The sequence below is a fragment of the Somniosus microcephalus genome, chromosome 3 (genome assembly GCF_052327205.1).
Source record: "Somniosus microcephalus isolate GS21.2 chromosome 3, FLI_Smic_1.0, whole genome shotgun sequence".
NCBI classification, from domain to species: domain Eukaryota; kingdom Metazoa; phylum Chordata; class Chondrichthyes; order Squaliformes; family Somniosidae; genus Somniosus; species Somniosus microcephalus.
The window spans coordinates 231,835,901-231,855,851 of record NC_140989.1 but is presented as its reverse complement, the minus strand read 5'-3'; the positions used below and the strand labels follow the sequence as shown (position 1 = coordinate 231,855,851).

The 19,951-nt window shown below is 45.1% G+C and overlaps 1 protein-coding gene across 1 annotated transcript in view; it reads right to left on the bottom strand.

The window, feature by feature from the left end:
• pappa2 (pappalysin 2) overlaps positions 1 to 19,951 on the bottom strand; it is a 514,150-nt gene that overhangs the window by 93,134 nt on the left and 401,065 nt on the right. The window contains exon 21 of the mRNA XM_085977999.1: positions 6,625 to 6,696. Within this exon, the coding sequence (XP_085834125.1) occupies positions 6,625 to 6,696 (72 nt within the window). The remainder of the gene's footprint in view (positions 1 to 6,624; positions 6,697 to 19,951) is intronic.

The window sequence follows — 19,951 nt, the reverse complement described above, 5'->3', positions numbered from 1 at the left end:
GTAACAGTAAATAGTATTGCTGGAATTTGACAGCATTACCTCTGGGGTATGTCGGCACATTGCAACATGTGAATCTGATTACTGGCTTTTGTGAAGATTTCCTGGAAGATTTTAGAGACTAGCAGAATAAAAAAAAAACTCAGGAGACCAGAAGCAATAATATCTCAACACATCTTGCGCCAGAGTGATGAAAAGGAGCTTTATTTAGCTGCAGAAGGGCAGCGATGACGTCATTACCAAATGGAGTGGAATGACCCTTGCGAAATGGAAAGTATTATATTTCTAGTAGTACTGCAATACTTCTGCTGCTAGACATTGGGCCTCACTATAACACTTTGCAGCTTGCAGCACTGCGTTCCGTTGGTACATTTCGATGCATACACGTAGCATCCACCAAACCTTCAGGTGCCTCACCAAAATGTGTAAGCCTAGACAACTGCATGCTATTTGAGGTATCTCGGCCGAGGTTAACATGTCGTCAAAGTGGCGTCCGCATGCATGTGCTTGAAGATGGGGTCCATTTAATAAAGGCCACGGGGGCAAGTCAGTGGGGGACTGCCAGCGACCACAGCACAATCCCACGGAATAATAACTCAGTACCTTCAGCAGAGGGGGAAATGGAGAGCAAACTTGGGGGAAAATGAACAATAAATCTCCCTCTTTAAAAAGGGACAATTCCCAGAGGCCTCACAATCAGCCTCAGCCTTTTTTCACCTAGATTTATAAACACAAAGACATGTGACAAATGGCCGCATGTTACTGGAAAAATACATCACAAAACCGAAATGGTCATCTAGGAGATGAATTCCACTCTGTTGTACTGTGAATTTCACCGCATATTTCATGGTATTCTGCATCCTTGTGAGACCTGTTCATTTAAAGAAATGTAGTTTTCTGGTGCATTCGAAGAGAGAGAGAAGAAAAGGCCATTTAACCCATCAACAGAGCACAGAAAAACTCTAACATGGACTCTACCTGGAGGATTCTTCAAAGGCCTGTTATGTTCATAAATAAATAGACGTTTTCATTATGAACAGCTAGCTTGAGCTAGTCATTTTGACTACTGCCTTGTGGGTAGCCCTACTAAACATACAGCTCCACCTAGTGTACCATTCTAGAATGACATGTTACTGATCATTACAACCCCTTCCTTAGAGGTTAAATAAAATCAATATCAATCAATCATAATGACATAAACATCTTCACAACAGTCAACACATTTTCAAAGCTTTACTTTATGAACTCTAAGCTTTTCATTCTTTTATTATAGTTTTCTTTGTACTCAAAGATTAAGTCTGTCAGGCTTTTTTACTTCACGTGTGGATCTTCTCAGCACAGGTAAGTCTGTTGTGTTTTCATGAGAGCCTGTATGTATGTTTGTGTTAAATTGTTCTGGTGGTGAGTGACAAGATTCAGTTGCGGCATTGTCATCGATTTGCTCTTGGATAGTTTCTTGTGTTTTCAGGAGGGAACGGCGGTTCCTCCTGAGAATCTGTCCTTCCTCAGTTCTAACAGTGTATGACCTTGGTCCTACTTCCTCAAGAACTGTAGCTTTTCTGTTCCATGCATCTGGATCCTCAATCTGACAACATCATCCCTTGTCAATGGTTTCAGAGTTTTGTATGACTTGTCATAGTGTGATTTCTGTTTCAGCTTTAACAGTTGAAGTCTCTGTCTTAGTTCCTTACTCTGCTTTTCTTTTGCACAGCAGGGTAGCGTGGTGCGCAACTTGTGACCCATTAGGAGTTCAGCAGGTGAAGAACCACAGTCTAAAGGGGAGGCTCGGTAGCTCAGCAGGGCGAGATAAGGATCAGACTTGCTTTCTGTTGCTTTCTTCAGTAGCTGTTTGAGAACTTGAACACCTTTCTCTGCCTTACCATTCGACTGAGCATACAGAGGACTGGATGTGATGTGTTGAAAGTCATAATGTGCTGCAAACTGTTGCCACTCCTTACAGTTGAAGCACGGACCATTGTCGCTAACGGCAATCCTGGGAATTCCATGTCTGGCGAAGATGGATTTAACATGCATTATGACACTGCTTGCTGATGTGCTTGAGAGCAGCACCATCTCAGGATAGTTAGAATAGTAGTCAATCACTATTAGACAGTCTTTACCGTTCAAATGAAAGAGGTCCATACCAACCTTTTGCCATGGTGCTGTTGGTAAGTCAGCTACTATCATTGGTTCCTTTGCTTGTTTGTTTTGGTGTTTCTGACATGTCTCACATATGCGTATCATGTTCTCAATGTCCTTATTTATGCCAGGCCAATAAATAGTGTCTCTTGCTCGCCTTTTGCATTTTTCAATTCCGAGGTGTCCCTCATGAATCCTTTTGAGCATGTCTTGACGTAGAGCCTGTGGAATGACTATTCTGTTCTGTTTTAGTAATAGTCCACTTGCGACACTTAACTCTGACCTGATGTGATAGTACTTTGGACAGGAACCTTTTGGCCACCCATGATGAATGTTCTCTATTACTGTTTGTAACACTATCTTTTACTGTTTCTTCTGCTATTTGCTTTGATTTTGTGTCTGACATGGGCAGCGCAGCAGTGACCATACTCACATGAACATCCACGTCTTCCTCAGTAGAGCTCACATGACTCATTGTGGGTGCTCGGGATAGTGCATCTGCTAACACTATGTGTTTGCCTGGTGTGTAGATCAGTTCCAAGTCATATTATTGCAGCTTCATCATGAGTCGTTGAATCCTTGGAGACATCTCATTCAGATTTTTTTTAATGATGGCAACCAGTGGGCAGTGGTCTGTCTCAACTGTGAAGGTGGGAAGTCCATATATGTAGCCATGCAACTTTTCTAGTCCAACTACCAAGCCTAGACATTCCTTTTCAATCTGGGCATATCGGCACTCAGAGTCAGTCATAGACCTGGAGGCATAGGCAACAGGCTTCCAATCTTCACCCTCTGCTTGTAGCAAGACCGCGCCTAGGCCATCTTTTGATGCATCCGTTGACACTTTGATTCTCTTTGTTGGGTCAAAGAAGGTGAGTACAGGTGTGGTTGTCAGCATTGTTTTGAGGTTCATCCACTCTTGTTCATGTCTTTCTGTCCATGCAAACTCATTTGTTTTATGTAGCAGGTCTCGCAGACAGGCTGTCTTGGCTGACAAGTTAGGAATGAACTTTCCAATGAAGTTGATCATCCTCATGATGCGTAGCACTCCTTTTTTGTCAGTGGGTCGGGGCATGTTGAGTATGGTGTTTACTTTTCCCATATCTGGCTCTATTCCTTTACCAGATAGATTATCTCCTAGCAAAGTGACTTCCTGGACGCCAAACTGACACTTGGCTTTGTTGAGCTTCAGTCCATTCCGGTGTATGCTCTGTAGCACTTTAGTCAGTCTCTCATTGTGTTCATTCAGTGTGGAGCCCCAGATGATGATGTCATCAACATAGACCCAAACTCTTTCCAGACCTTCAATTATGTGTTCCATCGCTCTATGAAAGATTTCAGATGCAGATATTATCCCGAAAGGCATTCTGAGGAAACAATACCTGCCAAATGGTGTGTTGAAGGTACAGTATTTGGTGCTCTCTTCATCCAGTTTTAGTTGCCAAAATCCTTGTGAGGCATCGAGCTTTGTGAAGTATCTGGCACCTGACATTTCACTGGTGATTTCTTCTCGCTTGGGAATCTGTTAGTGTTCACGTTTTATGTTTGCATTTAAGTCCTTTGGATCCATGCATACTCTTAGATCATTGTTCTTTTTCTTTACACATACCATGGAGTTAACCCAGTCTGTTGGCTCTTCGACTTTCTTGATGACTCCTAGTGTGGTCATTCTGTCCAGTTCTTTCTTGAGCCAGTCACACAGGGGTGCTGGAACTCTCCGTGGAGCATGCACCACTGGCTGAGCATCCTCCTTTAGCTGGATCTTGTAAGTGAATGGTAGAACTCCAAATCCTTTGAACACATCCTGGAAATTACTCACTACAGAATCCATTGAGTCATTTGGTCTGCTTATGGCACAGTTTATACGGTAGACTCTCTTGGCCAGTTCTAAGTCCTCACAAGCTTTGTCCCCTAATAGTGAATCAAGTCCTTCAGCCACAACAGAAAACATTAGATGATGCACTTTGTCTTTGACTGTCACTTTAAGTGTGCATACACCTAAGCTATCTATTTTCTGTCCATTATAGTTCTTCAGTAGTACTGACTTTTTCTGTATTTTGGGCTTTTCTTTCATATTTTTAATGTCACTCATACTGATTAAGTTTGCTTTTGCCCCAGTGTCTAGTTTCAATGTAACTAATGCTCCATTTACCTGCAGTGGCATCATCCATTTGTCCTCTTTTACTGCATTAACTTTATGTTCAGCATTGTCCATTCCTGAGGGCTGCACATTTTCTGTATCCTTTTCTATATTGTCACATGACACCATTCCGACAAAAAATGTCTCACTTAAATCAGTGTCCTCAATCACATTGACTTGTTGCCGGTTCTTTGTTTTTACTTTTGAAAAGCATTGTTTGGCAAAGTGATTCTTTCCATTACATTTTGTGTACATTTTCCCAAACGCAGGGCATTGTCTTGACTGGTGCTGGTAACCACAGTGTTTACAATTAAAAGTTCCACCCTCCGATTGCTTTGCATTTCTGTTCTGCCCATGTTTCTTCCCCTTGTAGGACACAGCACCGACAGCAGCACTATCACTTACTACAGTCGCATTATTATTAATTTCACTGAAAGTCTTTGCGTGCTGTTGAGCTAGCTCACTGGCATGGCATATTTTCACAGCTTTCTCCAATGTTAGTTCAGTTTCTCTCAACAAACGTTCCCTGACCTTTTTATCATGAATACCAAACACAATCTGGTCACGAATCATGGATGATTATAGTTCAGAGAAATTACATGTCTGTGCTTTCAGTTTCAGATCGGTCACAAAGCTATCAAAAGTCTCATTTTGCTGCTGTGTCCGAGAACGGAACACGTACCTCTCATAGGTCTCATTCTTTTTGGGAGAACAATGTGTATCAAACTTCTTTAGCACATCGTCCATTTTTTCTCTGTCCTCCTCTTGATCAAATACAAACGTATTAAATACCTCTATCACCTGTGGGCCTGCAACCATGAGCAGCAACGCTATTTTCCTTGCGTCTGGCTTCGTACCGAGCCCGATGGCAGCAATGTAGAGTTCGAATTGTTGTTTGAATGTCCGCCAATTGCAGTCGACATTCCCCGTGAGTTTCAACCCTCCGGTGGCTTCAAATTCTCCATGTCGCGTTTCACAATATTCAGCAGATATTACCAATCCTGGTACCATGTTATGTTCATAAATAAATAGACGTTTTCATTATGAACAGCTAGCTTGAGCTAGTCATTTATTCAACCATGTGGACTAGTGTGCAGGCATCCATCTTGACTACTGCCTTGTGGGTAGCCCCTTACTAAACTTACAGATCCACCTAGTGTACCATTCTAGAATGACATGTTACTGATCATTACAAGGCCCTCCCAAAGGTAAATCATACCAAACTCCACAATGTCCATGTAAACATCCTACATTATACATCATGGAGCCTGCCTTCCGGTGCACTACATTCGGACGTTCCCAGCAGCCTAGAAATCACCATGTTCTACAAAACATTTGAACATCACGCTCTGTATTAATCCATATAACTCAATCCTGTTTCTAACCACATATCAAAACCCTCATCCATGCCTTTGTTACCTCGAGACTTGACTATTCCAACGCACTCCTGGCTGGCCTCCCACATTCTACCCAACGTAAACTTGAGATCATCCAAAACTCTGCTGCCCATGTCCTAACTCGCACCAAGTCCTGTTCACCCATCACCCCTGTGCTCACTGACTTACATTGGCTCCCGGTTAAGCAACGCCTCTATTTCAAAATTCTCACCCTTGTTTTCAAATCCCTCCATGGCCTCGCCCCTCCTTATCTCTGTAATCTCTTTCAGCCCCATAACCCCCCCGAGATATCTGCGCTCCTCTAATTCTGCCCTCTTGATCATCCCTGATTATAATCGCTCAACCATTGGTGGCCGTGCCTTCTGTTGCCTAGGCCCCAAGCTCTGGAATTCCCTGCCTAAACCTCTCCACCTCACTACCTCTCTTTCCTCCTTTAAGACGCTACTTAAAACCTACCTCTTTGACCAAGCTTTTGGTCACCTGCCCTAATTTCTCCTTATGTGACTCGGTGTCAAATTTTTTGTCTTGTAATACTCCTGTGAAGCGCCTTGGGATGTTTTACCATGTTAAAGGTGCTATATAAATACAAAATCTAGTTGTTGTATCTGGCCACTTTGCTTTTGACATCATTAGTTTATAGAGCAATCCCCCAAGTTTGGTCTTTCTATCTCTGATCCCGCAGGGAAACGACAATCACGCCTCATCTCAAGCCTTGCTCGAGACTCCCGAGTGGCGTATTCATCCTCCCGCTCTGCACTCCCCGCATGCTTGTGCACTGTCACGAGTAGGGCGGGAACAGCGTTGAAAATGAACCCTGTGACCGGTCATGCTTGGGAGGGGAGCGGATGTTCGGGCGCTTCATCATAAGAGCAGCTTCGATGAAAGGCGACAGATCGGCAAAGGACATCACAGACAAGAACAGTGCAGCTGTAATGCAAAGAAGTAGCTTACCTCACATGACTGGATACAGTGGATGAAGTGGGGGTCCGGGTGCCATCGAAGCATTCCTGTGCACACCATACTCTGCAGGAGAACACACTGGTGTTATTCCTTTAGTAAAGTTAACAAGAAAAATGTAAATTGTAGATTACATAAATCAAGAACAAACTTGTAGTTATATAGCACTTTTTATGACCCCCCAGCATGTCCCAAAGCACTTCACAGCCAATGAAGTATTTTTTTTATTCATTCCTGGGATGTGGGCGTCGCTGGCAAGGCCAGTATTTATTGCCCATCCCTAGTTGCCCTTGAGAAGGTGGTGGTGAGCCACCTTCTTGAACTGCTGCAGTCCATGTGGTGAAGGTACTCCCACAGCGCTGTTAGGGAGGGAGTTCCAGGAGTTTGACCCAGCGACGATGAAGGAACGGCGATATATTTCCAAGTCAGGATGGTGTGTGACTTGGAGGGGAACTTGGAGGTGGTGGTGTTCCCATGCGCCTGCTGCCCTTGTCCTTCTAGGTGGAAGAGGTCACGGGTTTGGGAAGTGCTGCCGAAGATGCCTTGGCGAGTTGCTGCAGTGCATCTTGTAGATGGTACACACTGCAGCCACGGTACGCCGGTGGTGGAGGGAATGAATGTTTAAGGTGGTGGATGGGGTGCTAATCAAGCGGGTTGCTTTGTCCTGGATAACGCGAGGTCACTGTTGTAATATAGGAAACACAGGACCACCAATTTTTTAACTCATGGTGGGCAATGAGATTTGGCAAAGCTTCTGAGACAAGATCATTCTCTGTGTACGTATGCTGCAGTTCATTAAAAAGGACTAATGTCGTGCTCTAAACTGCCAAACAGATGCTTTTGATCAAAGGGAAACTGATTTCACAAGTGCTACTGCCCACCATCAGGTCACCCTGGCACTGTCGCTACTGGTTACAGATGTTCTAAGCTACGACCAAACTGTTCGTCTATCTGCAGCCCCTGGTAAGACCAACAGAAACAAGCACTCACTGCCATTCTTTGCAATGTAGCATCAGGTTACAGTGATGGCTCAATTCAGACTGAGCAAGATTCCAGATTCAACAACAACAACTTACATTTATATAGCATCTTTAACATAGTAAAACGTCCCAAGATGTTTCACGGGAGCGTTATCAAAACAAAATTTGACACCAAGCCATGTAAGGAGATATTAGGGCAGATGACCAAAAGTTTGGTCAAAGAGGTAGGTTTTAAGGAGCGTCTTAAAGGAGGAGAGATTTAGCGAGGAAATTCCAGAGCTTAGGGCCCAGGCAGCTGAAGGCATGACCGCCGATGGTGGAGCGATGAAAATCGGGGATGTTCAAGAGGCCAGAATCAACCCATGGTTTGTGCTCTGAGGACTCTACAATTGGAAAAAAAATGTGCTACAGCTGAGAGTCTGGGCTCCTGTTCCTGCTCACTAGCCAGCGAGTCCTGCAGGATGGCACGACATTCATGGGTCTCAGCTGACGCCAGAATGAAGCTTGAATATGATGCCGCCATTTTTGAATAACCCCTCATGCATGAAGAATGGCAAGGTAATGGAGGGCTGGCAGCATCTGTGGAGCTGAAGCCACGTGTGAGTTAGCACTCTGGGAAGAGGATGGAAACTCAGAAAAATATTTACACTATTAAAGCTTCAAACACACCTAAACTCCTCACAATTTTCCACTCTGTTGCTGCAATATAAAGAAAGACAAGAAAGACTTGTATTTATATGGTGCCTTTCGCAACCGGAGGACATCCCAAAATGTTTAACAGTCAATTAAGTTTTTTTGAAGTGTAGTCACTGTTGTAATGTAGGAAACGCGGCAGCCAATCTGCGCACAACAAGCTCCCACAAACAGCAATGTAATAATGATCAGACAATCTGATCTTTCGTGATGTTGGTTGGGGGATAAATATTCAGGACACCGGGGAGAACTCTCTTGCTGTTCTTCGAAATAGTGCCATTGTAGTGTCCGTGTGTTGATAAAGACACTGAAGACAGGAGTTGGTTCATAGGTGTTTACTAAGCAAAGTCTGGGGGGGGGGTTCTAACGGATATACACAATATACAGGCTTATATAGCCCGAGTGGCAATTACCGGCATTACAGCACACCTGGGGCTCTTAAAGGCACATACACTACAATTCCTCCCCTTTTAGCTAACCAGTACATCATATTTTAAGTAATTATTAATTACATGTTATAAGAAAAATAATATACACATTGCTGTAGTTAATTAATTATAAGTCAGTCTCTCAGGAGGCTCCCTGACTCGGTCCGGATAACGCCTCGGGGGTGTAGTAGTTTCTGGTGGTGTAGTAGGTTCTTTTGGCAAGGCTGATTCGGCTTGAATGCCAGTGTCGGGTTCATCGGGTTCCAGTATCACCGGATCGGAGGTAGATATGGGTATCTCTACTTCATCATTAGGCGTATAGAGTTGTGGTGTAGGTTGTCCCTTTTCGGATGACTTTATGATTTGGTCAGCATGGCGCCTTATTATGCTTTCTCCGATGTCCACGGTATACATCAGTGGTCCTAGTCGTGTGCAGATAGTTCCAGGCTGCCATTTCTCGGTACGGTAGTCCCGGGCCAAAACTTGTTGACCTATATGGAAGGTTCTAGTTGGCCTTTCATTCATGCCTTGAAACTGCCGGTTCTCCACGTCCCTTCTGATGTTGGGCTTGACCAAATCCAGCCGGCATCTTAGGTTTCTATTGAAGAACATCATGGCGGGAGCTTGGTTGGTAACCATATGTGTTGCATTCCTGTATGCGAATAAAAAGTTATCCACCTTGTGCTGAAGTTTTATGTCTTCATTACCCATGCCCTTTATGGCCTTCTTGAAGGTCTGGACAAACCTTTCAGCCGATCCATTGGTGGCGGGATGGTATGGGGCGGACGTATAGTGCTTAATCCCATTGTTTTTTAAGAACTTTCTGAATTCTTCGGACACAAATTGCGGTCCATTATCAGAACATATCTGTTCCGGCAGCCCATTCCTGACAAATATGGTCCTTAATACTGTGATGGTTTTTTCCGTGGTGGCGGAGGACATCTTTATTACCTCCGGCCACTTGGAGTGTGCATCAACCGCGATTAAGAACATTGAGTCCATAAATGGACCAGCAAAGTCGATGTGTACCCTTTGCCAGGGAGATGAGGGCCACTCCCATGGATGTAGAGGGGCTTGTGGTGGAGCGTTTTGGACCTTCTGGCATCCTAGGCAGCTCTTGGTCATTTCTTCGATGTCTCCATCGATACGTGGCCACCATACAAACGCCCTAGCTAGGTTCTTCATTTTCACTCCACCAGATGCCCCTCGTGAAGCTCCTTTAGCACTTTATCCTGGAGTTTGGGTGGAATCACCACTCTGGACCCACACATTAAGGTTCCTCGGCACACTGACAGCTGTTCTCTTCTTTGCGAGAATGCTGGCAACAGTGGTTCGCCATGTGCTGGCCATCCCTTCACTGTTAAATCGTAGACCCGAGAGAGAGTCGGGTCATTTCTTGTCTCCCTTTCAATTGCAGAATTTGTTACTGGTAGACATTCCACTATGGTAGAGTGGAACATCTCTACTGGGTCTACTGTAGGTGCCTCTTCTACCGTTGGCAACGGTAGGCATGATAAACCGTCAGCATTCCCATGCTGTTTTGATCCTTTGTATTCTATGTTGTATTGGTGTGCCCCTAGAAAAAGGGACCACCTCTGTAGCCTTTGCGCTGTCATAATGGGAACACCCTTTTTAGGGTTGAATATGGAGATGAGGGGTTGATGGTCAGTCAACAAGGTAAATTTTTGTCCGTGTAGGTAATGGTTGAATTTCTTCACTCCCCATACCAGGCTGAGTGCTTCCCTGTCGATTTGGGCATAGTTACGCTCAGCTGAGTTTAATGAGCATGACGCAAAAGCTATCGGCCGTTCTGAGCCATCAGGGAATTTATGGGATAATACTGCTCCTATGCCGTAAGGGGATGCATCGCACGCCAGTCTGATTGGCAGTGATGGGTTGTAATGAGCCAAAACTTCTTCGGATGTGATTAAGTCTTTGCATTTATGGAAGGCACGTTTACAGTCTTCGTTCCATTTCCAAATTACTCCTGTTTGTAGCAGTTCATTAAGAAGGTGTAGAAGAGTTGATAAGTTCGGTAAAAATTTATGATAGTAATTTATTAATCCCAGGAACGACCTTAATTGTGAAACATTTTCAGGTGCTGGGGCTTTTATGACCACTTCAATTTTTTCAGGTGACTTATGCAACCCTTCATTATTAATTATGTGGCCACAATATGATATCTGATTTTGGAAAAATTCGCACTTGGGGCGATTTGCTCGTAGGCCCCGTTCTTTCAGCCTAGTGAGCACCTGCTCCAAATTGGCAAGGTGCTCGTTGTCGTTTTCTCCTGTTACAAGGATGTCGTCTAGGTAGCATTGAGTCCCCGGAATCCCTTGCAGGACTTGCTCCATAGCTCTTTGCCAGATAGCTGGAGCTGATGCTACTCCAAAAACCAGTCGATTGTACTGGTACAGGCCTTTGTGTGTGTTTATCGTGAGATACTTTTTAGAGGCCTCCTCAACCTCCATCTGTAGATATGCCTGTGCCAAGTCAATTTTGGTGAAACGTTTCCCTCCGGATAGTGAGGCGAAAATATCTTCTATCCTCGGAAGAGGATACTGTACTGTGTGAAGGACCGGGTTTACAGTCACCTTGAAGTCTCCACAGATGCGAATTTTTCTCTGTTCTTCAGATTTATCATTATTCAATGCTTTTTTCATGACTGGAACGATGGGTGTTGCCCACTCGCTCCAATCTATTTTGGATAATACGCCTGCCTTTTCCAAATTCTCCAGCTCTGCCTCGACTGCAGGACGAATTGCGTATGGCACCGGTCTTGCCTTAAAAAATTTGGGAATTGCTGCATCTTCCACTTTTATTGAGGCGGTGATGCCTTTCAAGGTTCCTAGTTTCTCTTGAAACACTTCTTTGGCATTGGCCAAGATGTCTTTTAATCGTTCAGGTATGATGTCATCATTGTTTTTTTTCTTACTGGTCACCGTCAGTGCCTGAATGGAGTGCCAGTCTAAACGTATCTTTCTGATCCATTCACGTCCCAACAACGGTGGACCACCATCTTGTAGAATGTATAAATACAACTTTTGTATTTCTTTGCCGTTGTATACAACAGGCACCCTTATTTTTCCTTTGGGGTATACTTTCTGCCCCGTATATGTTTTTAAGATAATGGATGTGTCTTTTAGAGGTATATGCGAAAATAGCCTCTCGTAATCCCGTCGATTTATTACGGTTAGAGCTGATCCTGTATCTAGCTCCATTTTAACTGGGGACCCTGCTATCGTGAGGGTAACCCAAATGGTTTGGTAATCATCTTTGGCAAGTACATTATGTAATTTGAGACAGCTTAGTCTCTTGTTTTCGGAGTCGCTATCGCTCTTCTGGTCTTCGGAGCTACTGTCCGTCATCATTTGTACCTTCCTGTACTTTCCTTTATTGATTTTTTTTTTTCTGTCTGTGAATTTATTTTGTCCAGATCGGCATACCCGTGCAATGTGTCCAATCTTTCCGCATTGCCTGCATGCTTTGTCCTTGAACCAGCAGTCCCTCTGGTTATGGGTGGATCTGCCGCAGCGATAACATCTTTCGAAACCCTGTGTCATTTCATGGGTGCCGAAGTCCTGTGTCTTTTGTTGTATCTCTGCAGCTCCTCTTGCTGCTGCTTCGTATGATACAGCCATACTGAAAGCTTTGTCCAATGTTAAATCTTTTTCAGAAAGCAGCCTTTTTTGTGTTCCTTCACTTAAGAGACCACAAACGAATTTGTCTCGAAGATAATCTGATAGTCCTGCCCCGAATTGGCAGTACTTTGATAGCTTTCTTAATTCGGTTAGGTAATCAGCGTTACTTTCATTCTTGTGTTGATTTCCCTTGAAGAATTTGAATCGTTCCGCTATCAGTAGCGGTGTTGGGTTTAAGTGCTCCTGCAGGGTATCAACAATTTCTTTAAAATTCTTGTCCTTTGGTTTGGCTGGAGTGATTAAATTTCGTAACAGCCCGTATGCCTTTGCGCCCATTAGGTTCAGCAGTACTGAAGCTTTTTTTTCATCTTCTATTCCATTTGCAGTGCAATATGCCTCTACTCTTTCCACGTATGTGGTCCAATCCTCTATTTCGCTATCAAAAGCATCAATATTGCCAGACTTAGGCATTTCAGAAAAGATATGGCGCTTCCCGCGCTTTTCTTTCTTTTCTGCAGCAAAGATATGGCGCTTCCCGTGCTTTCCCACCGCTGCTGCCGATGACAACGCTGTTTCCCGCGGTTTCCGTTCTTTTTGTAAAAAAAATTATTTACAGTTGGAGACTCGTTCCCGCCGGACTTTCTCTCCAGGTCTGAACGCTGACCTGCTTGCCGCGCCGGCCGTCTCCCGAGTGCTCCCTCCCAGTCCGTTATTGCTTGCCTCCGATTTCGCTGCCTGTCTCAGCTGTAGAGCCAGCCGCTGGAGCCCCAGCCTGACGCCCAGGAAGGATTAGCGCAGTACCTGCCACCAGCTTGGCCAGCTGGTGAAACCACAGCTTCTCTCACTTTCTTGAGTCTTCTGGACGCCTGAAGAATCGATGTCCTTGAGGTGCTGCCGAATTGCAGGTAAGTCCGTTTCCACTTTGTCGCCACTGTAGTGTCCGTGTGTTGACAAAGACACTGAAGACAGGAGTTGGTTCATAGGTGTTTACTAAGCAAAGTCTGGGGGGGGTTCTAACGGATATACACAATATACAGGCTTATATAGCCCGAGTGGCAATTACCGGCATTACAGCACACCTGGGGCTCTTAAAGGCACATACACTACAGCCATGGGGTCCTCTCCCTAGACCAAAGATGCTGAGGCTAATTGTTGTACACCCACCACATGGGGAGACTAGAGAAACTTGGGTTGTTCTTCTTAGAGTAGCGAAAGTTAAGGGGAGATTTAATAGAGATGTTTAAAATTATGGAGGATTTTGATCGAGCAAATAGCGAGAAACTGCTTCCACTGGCGGGATGGTCGGTAACCAAAGGACACAGATTCAAGATAATTGGTAAAAGAACCAGAGGGGAGATGAGAATTTTTGTTTTTACACAGCGAGCTGTTCAGATCTGGAATGCACTTTCTGAAAGGGTGGTGGAAGCAGATTCAATAATACCTTTCAAGAGGGAATTAGATATACACTTGAAAATGAAAAATCCGCAGGGCCACGGGGAAAGAGCGTCACTAATTGGATAGATATTGCAAAGAGCCGGCACAGGTACGATGGGCTGAACGGTCTCCTTCTGTGCTGTGAGATTCTCTGATAGCGACTGCCCCAGCTGAGATCAACTAGCTGAGCAAAGACCATCCACCAACAGGAAGAAACAAGACATAAACTTATTCCTGGTAAAGGTCCATGGGCTGATTCTACAGCATCGGGAGCTATGGAATCACAGAACCACTTTAGGTAACGCAAAGGGGCATCAGGATAATTTTGAACAACAAAGGCAGGGGGGGGTGGGCGGAAGCTGAAAGAAGGACACAGAGCACGACTGATGGGGAGACCATATCTGTTCTCTTAAATTCTGTAAGGACCCGTGAAAAATACAACAGACACCATTACTTAAAACAAAAAGTAACACAAGCTGGGCCAGGAACTCCCTTTGCTGATCTGCAGGTCCTTTGTAAAGTTGGCCCCTATTACTGTGATTTACAACCTGGCGCTCATGTAATTTATACTGTATTATTATTTCACATTCCAAGTGTCACTGCCCTACTGTGCTACAGAAAGCAGCCATTTCCTTAACTCTGGGGGCTGTAAAAGATTCAGTTACGCAGGGCCCGGTCAGTCAGGTACCCTGCCTTATAGAACCAGGTTTGAATAAGTCCCAAACTGCTGCTGTCACTACCATTTTGTCACAGGCCTTGGGCTGCCAACACTCTATTCCTGGGGGTTTCATCACATGGCCTCCCACCTCCAACTGTCCTGCCTGATCAAACAGCCTTTTTTCCCCCATTTCCAATATTTCTATCATCAATAAACAAATGTATTCAAAGAAAATGAACACAAAAGCACACAATTTTTCTTAATGCCCCAATGAATTTTCTCCTGGGTAGCTCGCAACAGTGTCCTGGAGACTCCAGGGCATTTCTGGTGCATTGGCAACCCGACACAATCCCGAACGCCGTCTTCCTGGACAGCCAGCCTCCGGTAAAGCTCCGATATGCTGCGCCAAAGGAAGGGACAGGACCATGGTTCTTTACGTGGCATTTCTCACGCAATAACCTCTCGCTGTGTTTGGGTTCAGGGCTCCTGTTCTCAAATGTACCACCCCAAGCAATTCTCGAGTGTCAGGCCAAGTGTTTTAGCTGGAAGGAGCAAGGTGGGGGGGCGGGGGGGAGAGAAGTTGGAGGATTGTGCTAGAAAATCTGTCAGCTCCACGGGGAATGAAAGAACAAAGCTGAATTGGCAGTTCTGGCAGCAACCCACAGCTGGGTGGGCTATGAACGGAGGCCCAGAAATATACCGGACAGCGGGTAGCACTGGTCTGTATCGCTGTCCTGCAGTGTTAGACAGCCAACAATCTATCACCACTGTTGTTACACTTCCTATAAATACAGCTGCAACGAGGCTGGTAACTAATGATTCAGCAACACTTCTAATAACCTACTCTCACTCCCCTGCTCTCAAACCAGTGCGGTGGTAGATGCTCGTGGAAATGAAATCAAGACCACTGGGAGGTGGGAGTCACACCTAAAAAAAAAATCTCTCTCTTCAACCTACAGAACATGTACCATCAACATGGCATTTTTGTTTTTGCTCCTCCAATTTTCTCCCTTCCTCTCCGTACAGCACCAACTCATGCCGGAGTCCAGTTCTGCAGTCGACGGCCATCGCACCAATGCAGCCATTTTCCATGCAGCAGTGCTGGCAGGCTATCTGACCATCGCAGACGAGCCCAGCCCTCTCTCCTGACCCAGCACCCGTGCACACACGCACTCCCCAGTAAAAGTCGCGGGGACTGGGGACTCTGGACAGTCTTTGCCCTTCGCACTCCAGCGTTCTCGAGGCCTGTTATACTGTCCTGGCTGAGATCAGCCAGAAAGGAAAGAGGCTGGGGACGGAACCTGGGATCTTTCTGATCATTTTCACCCTGCACTGATTTTATCAACAGAGACTGAAGTCAATGGTAAAGAGGTTCCTTTTTTATGCAAAAGTACATTGGAACTTTTGTCTGTTGCCAAGATGCAAACTATTGAAACCCACAGCATCCCTTGCACGTGGCATCATTCTGATGGTGCAGGCCACTTGTGACTCCTTCCTCTCCAAACAGAGGAAACAAAAATTGTCAAGTGCTTCTCATGGAGACTGTCGTTTTATCAGCCATATTTCCAAACAAACACTTCACTACAGCATCACTGCTTGCTGATTCACTCACTGCTCTCAGATCCAGAATGGCTAGTGCTATATATACACATATATATAAACATAAGCAGAGGCAACTGCTCAGTCTGTACTCCAGATGGCTTCCATCTAAGAACCTACAGGTGTGTTCATTTGGATTCTAGGATCCTGCTTCAGGAGAACAACTCCCACGTGCTGCTCCCTTGCTGTTACATTCTTCTCCAGTGGCTCAGTTTTCAACAGAGAGACCCAGTGTGCAAATGTTCAGGACCAATTCAATTCAATTCAATTCAAATCGCTTTATTGGCATGACAAGTTACATCTTATGTTGCCAAAGCATCGGAAAACATTCATGTTTGTTCACAAAAATACAAAAATACAGCTGCCCACATTAACTTTACTCCACAGGTGGCTTCGGTCCAACAGCAGAACTGTACAGTGACCCATCTCACCAGTCCCTGGCACCTGGACTCGTGCGCACTGAGGGGTACAGTGGCGGGAGGGAGAGACACCCATCTGCGGTGGGGTGCAATCCATGATGTAACAGCCGCTTATAATCTCAGCGAGTCGTTACTGCTTTAGTAAAGCAATTCACCTCAGTGTAACGGCTTCACTTTAAAGATGTGAATAAGACAATTCACAAGCTCCTCTCTGTTTCCCAACAAATAGGAACATAGGAATAGGAGGAGGCCATTCAGCCCCTCGAGCCTGTTCTACCATTCAATTAGATCATGGCTGATCTATATCTACACTCCATTTATCCACCTTGGTTCCATATCCCTTAATAACCCTTACTCAACAAAAAATCGATCAATCTCAGTTTTGAAATTTTCAATTAACCCACAGCCTCAACAGCTTTTTGGGGGAATGAGTACCAGATTCCCACTGCCCTTTGTGTGACCAAGTGCTTCCTGACATCACCCCTGAATGGCCTAGCTCTAATTTTAAGGTTATGCCCCTTTGTACTGGACTCCCCCACCAGAGGAAATAGTTTCTCTCTATCTACCCTATCAAACCCTTAAATCATCTTAAACACTTCAATTAGATCAGCCCTTAATTTTTTACACTCAAGGGAATATAAGCCAAATTTATGCAACTTGTCCTCATGACTTAACCCTTTAAGCACCAACATCATTCTGGTGAATCAGCGCTGCACCGCCTCCAAGGCTAAAATATCCTTCCTGAGGTGCGGTGCCCAGAACTCAATGCAGTTACTCCAGATGGGGTCTGACCAGATAAGAGGGGAAGCTGAGGTGGGGGCATAAGGAGGAAATGTTCCATATGTGGTACAAATCAATCTGAGGAACAGTCTGAAGGCTCGTGCTTGATCAGCACCCTGAGGTTGTTCATCATCGGGCTTAGCCCGAGAAGGCAGACAAGGAGATTGATGGCTGTGGGAAGAGCTGAACAAGATGGCTCAATCTTTTAGGTGTCAGTTGTGGCTCAGTGGGTACCACTCACCCCTCTGGTCCAGAAGGTCGTGGGTTCGAGTCCCAATCCAGAAACTTGAGTGCAAAATCTATGCTGACACTCCAGTGCAGTGCTGAGGGAGTGCTGCACTGTCAGAGGTGCCGTCTTTCGCATGAGACATTAAACCGAGGTCTCGTCTGCTCTCTCAGGTGGACATAAAAGATCCACAGCACTATTCGAAGAAAAGCAGGGAAGTCTTGGCCAATATTTATCCCTCAACCAGTATCACTAGAACAGGTTATCTTGTCTTTATCTCATTGCTGTTGTGCAACCTTTCTGCCAATGGCAAATTGGCTGTCACGTTTCCAACATTACAACAGCGACTACATGTCAAAAGAAAAGTACTTAATTGGCTGTAAAGCACATAGGAATGTCCTGAGGTCGTTAAATGTGCTAGCTATATAAATGCTAGTTCTTTTTTCTTTCAAGTTCTTTCTTTGTTAACATTGCATTGCAGAAACATTCTGATTATGAAGCACTAAATATCACATGGCTGGCTGAGGGAGCCTTTTTACCAATGGTGATGGTGGCGTTTTCTCAGCATGCATTTGGAAGCTGACTCCCGTGCTTGCCGAGGACTGTATGGGCATGGACGGTGAAAATACTGGAGATGTAGTGACCAAACTGGAACAAGTAGGAGTGGTACAAGAAGGGCATGATGCCATGGAGGGGACACACTGGAGGGCACCAGAAGGTCAAGGATAGCAAAGAGGAACAATGAGCTCTGGTTGCAGTCACACTGGATGACACTGGCGACTTTGAACAGGGCAGCTTGGTTTCTGCAGAACAGGACAGGAGATTGGAGTGTGCCCAAACAGGGAGCGGTGAGAGAGATGCTCAAATAGTTGGGATAGCAAGAGTGTGGATCTTGGATAAGAGGTAGCAGGGTAACTTGTGGATACCGGAGTCCAGGGTGTTTCTTTTCTCCAAGAAGGATGAGAACAATACTTGAGGATACAGAAAAGAGTAGACAATGTTATCAAGTATGGGGCCAGGAAGGAAAAGTTGGAAGGGCATCAAGGGGGCAAGTTGTAGGTTTCATGAAGGAAGCAAGCTTATTGAGGGGAGGTGGGGGAGATAGGCGAGATGTTGAGTGCAGGGACTAGGGAGGGAAGGGGATTGCAGTGGGTGGGAGGGGAAGAGGATACAGAAGCTGCCTTGTATCTAGTACCAGAGGTGAAGATGGAAGATATGGTAGAGGAAGGTTGAAGGAGCTCCCTGGCTGGTTCCTCGCACTAGAAATTTGGAGCACTTTAGAGGTCTGCAGGGACCTTCCTGACCGCTGGCGTCTGGGCTTTCACTCTACTGCTGGAGAGCATCGGCAGCCAGAAGGCCCCGAAACACGAAGATCATCCGGGGGTGGGGGAGGGGTATGGTTCAAAGGAAATTTCTTCCTTGCCCTTGTATCCCCCTCAGGTCCTCCTGCCAGGTTTCTTCAAGCACCCCTCTGTGGGAAAGTGAGATTGGAGACCATGAAGCCCCCCACTCATTGTAATGTTAACGCTGGACCTGCATCGACCAAACATAGGAACAGGAGTAGGCCATTCAGCCCCTCGAGCTTGTTCCGTCATTCAATGAGATCATGCATCTTACCCTCCATTTACCTGCATTGGTTCCATATCCCTTAATACCCCTGTCCAACAAAAATCTACAGGTGCAGGCCCAATGATATTCCATGGTGGGAGCCCAGCAAATCCTAGGGAGGAGCTGAGACCTGGCGTAACACGCCTGCACCCCTTTATCCTCTTTGTGACGCATGAGGAACACAATTGTGCAGCTGCAGTAAAGTAGATAACGCACCCTCCTGTTTTTTTGGCTCACCTACTTTGTCTAACACTAACCCTCTAAGCCACATCAGATCTTTTCAATTCCATCAGTGTATCTTTCTGGTAACTACACCTTCCACCTCATAAATACTGCTCTTCATTTACAACTAATAGGCTTAATGAATGTGCAGTTTACAGGCTGTGTGGCAACTTAAAAAAAAGAATCTATTCTGACCTGAAAAATATCGTCAAGTATGGAAGGAAAAGCCCTGGTCAAAAATACTCGATGTTTGTCACATTTTGCTCTTGTTTTTAGAAATTGACCCTTTAGGAGATTTGAACTTTGCAACAGATCCCACACATCTTTCTTCCTGGTAGTAGGTTGCATTTTTTGTTGTTATTTAGTCTGTACAATGTTTGTTGCTGCCAAAAGGCAACGATCTGCATTGTTAATTTGCAAATTGGTTCAGCTGCATTTTCTACCCTCCACTATGGGTGAGTTAGTGTAGCGGTTATGTTACTGGACTAATAATCCATAGGCCTAGGCTAATAATCCAGAGATTGTGAGTTCAAATCCCACCGTGGCAGTTTGAGAATTTAATTTCAGTTTTTAAAAGATGGAAATAAAAAGCTGACCATGAAGCTGCCAGCTTGTCGTAAAAACCCAACTGGT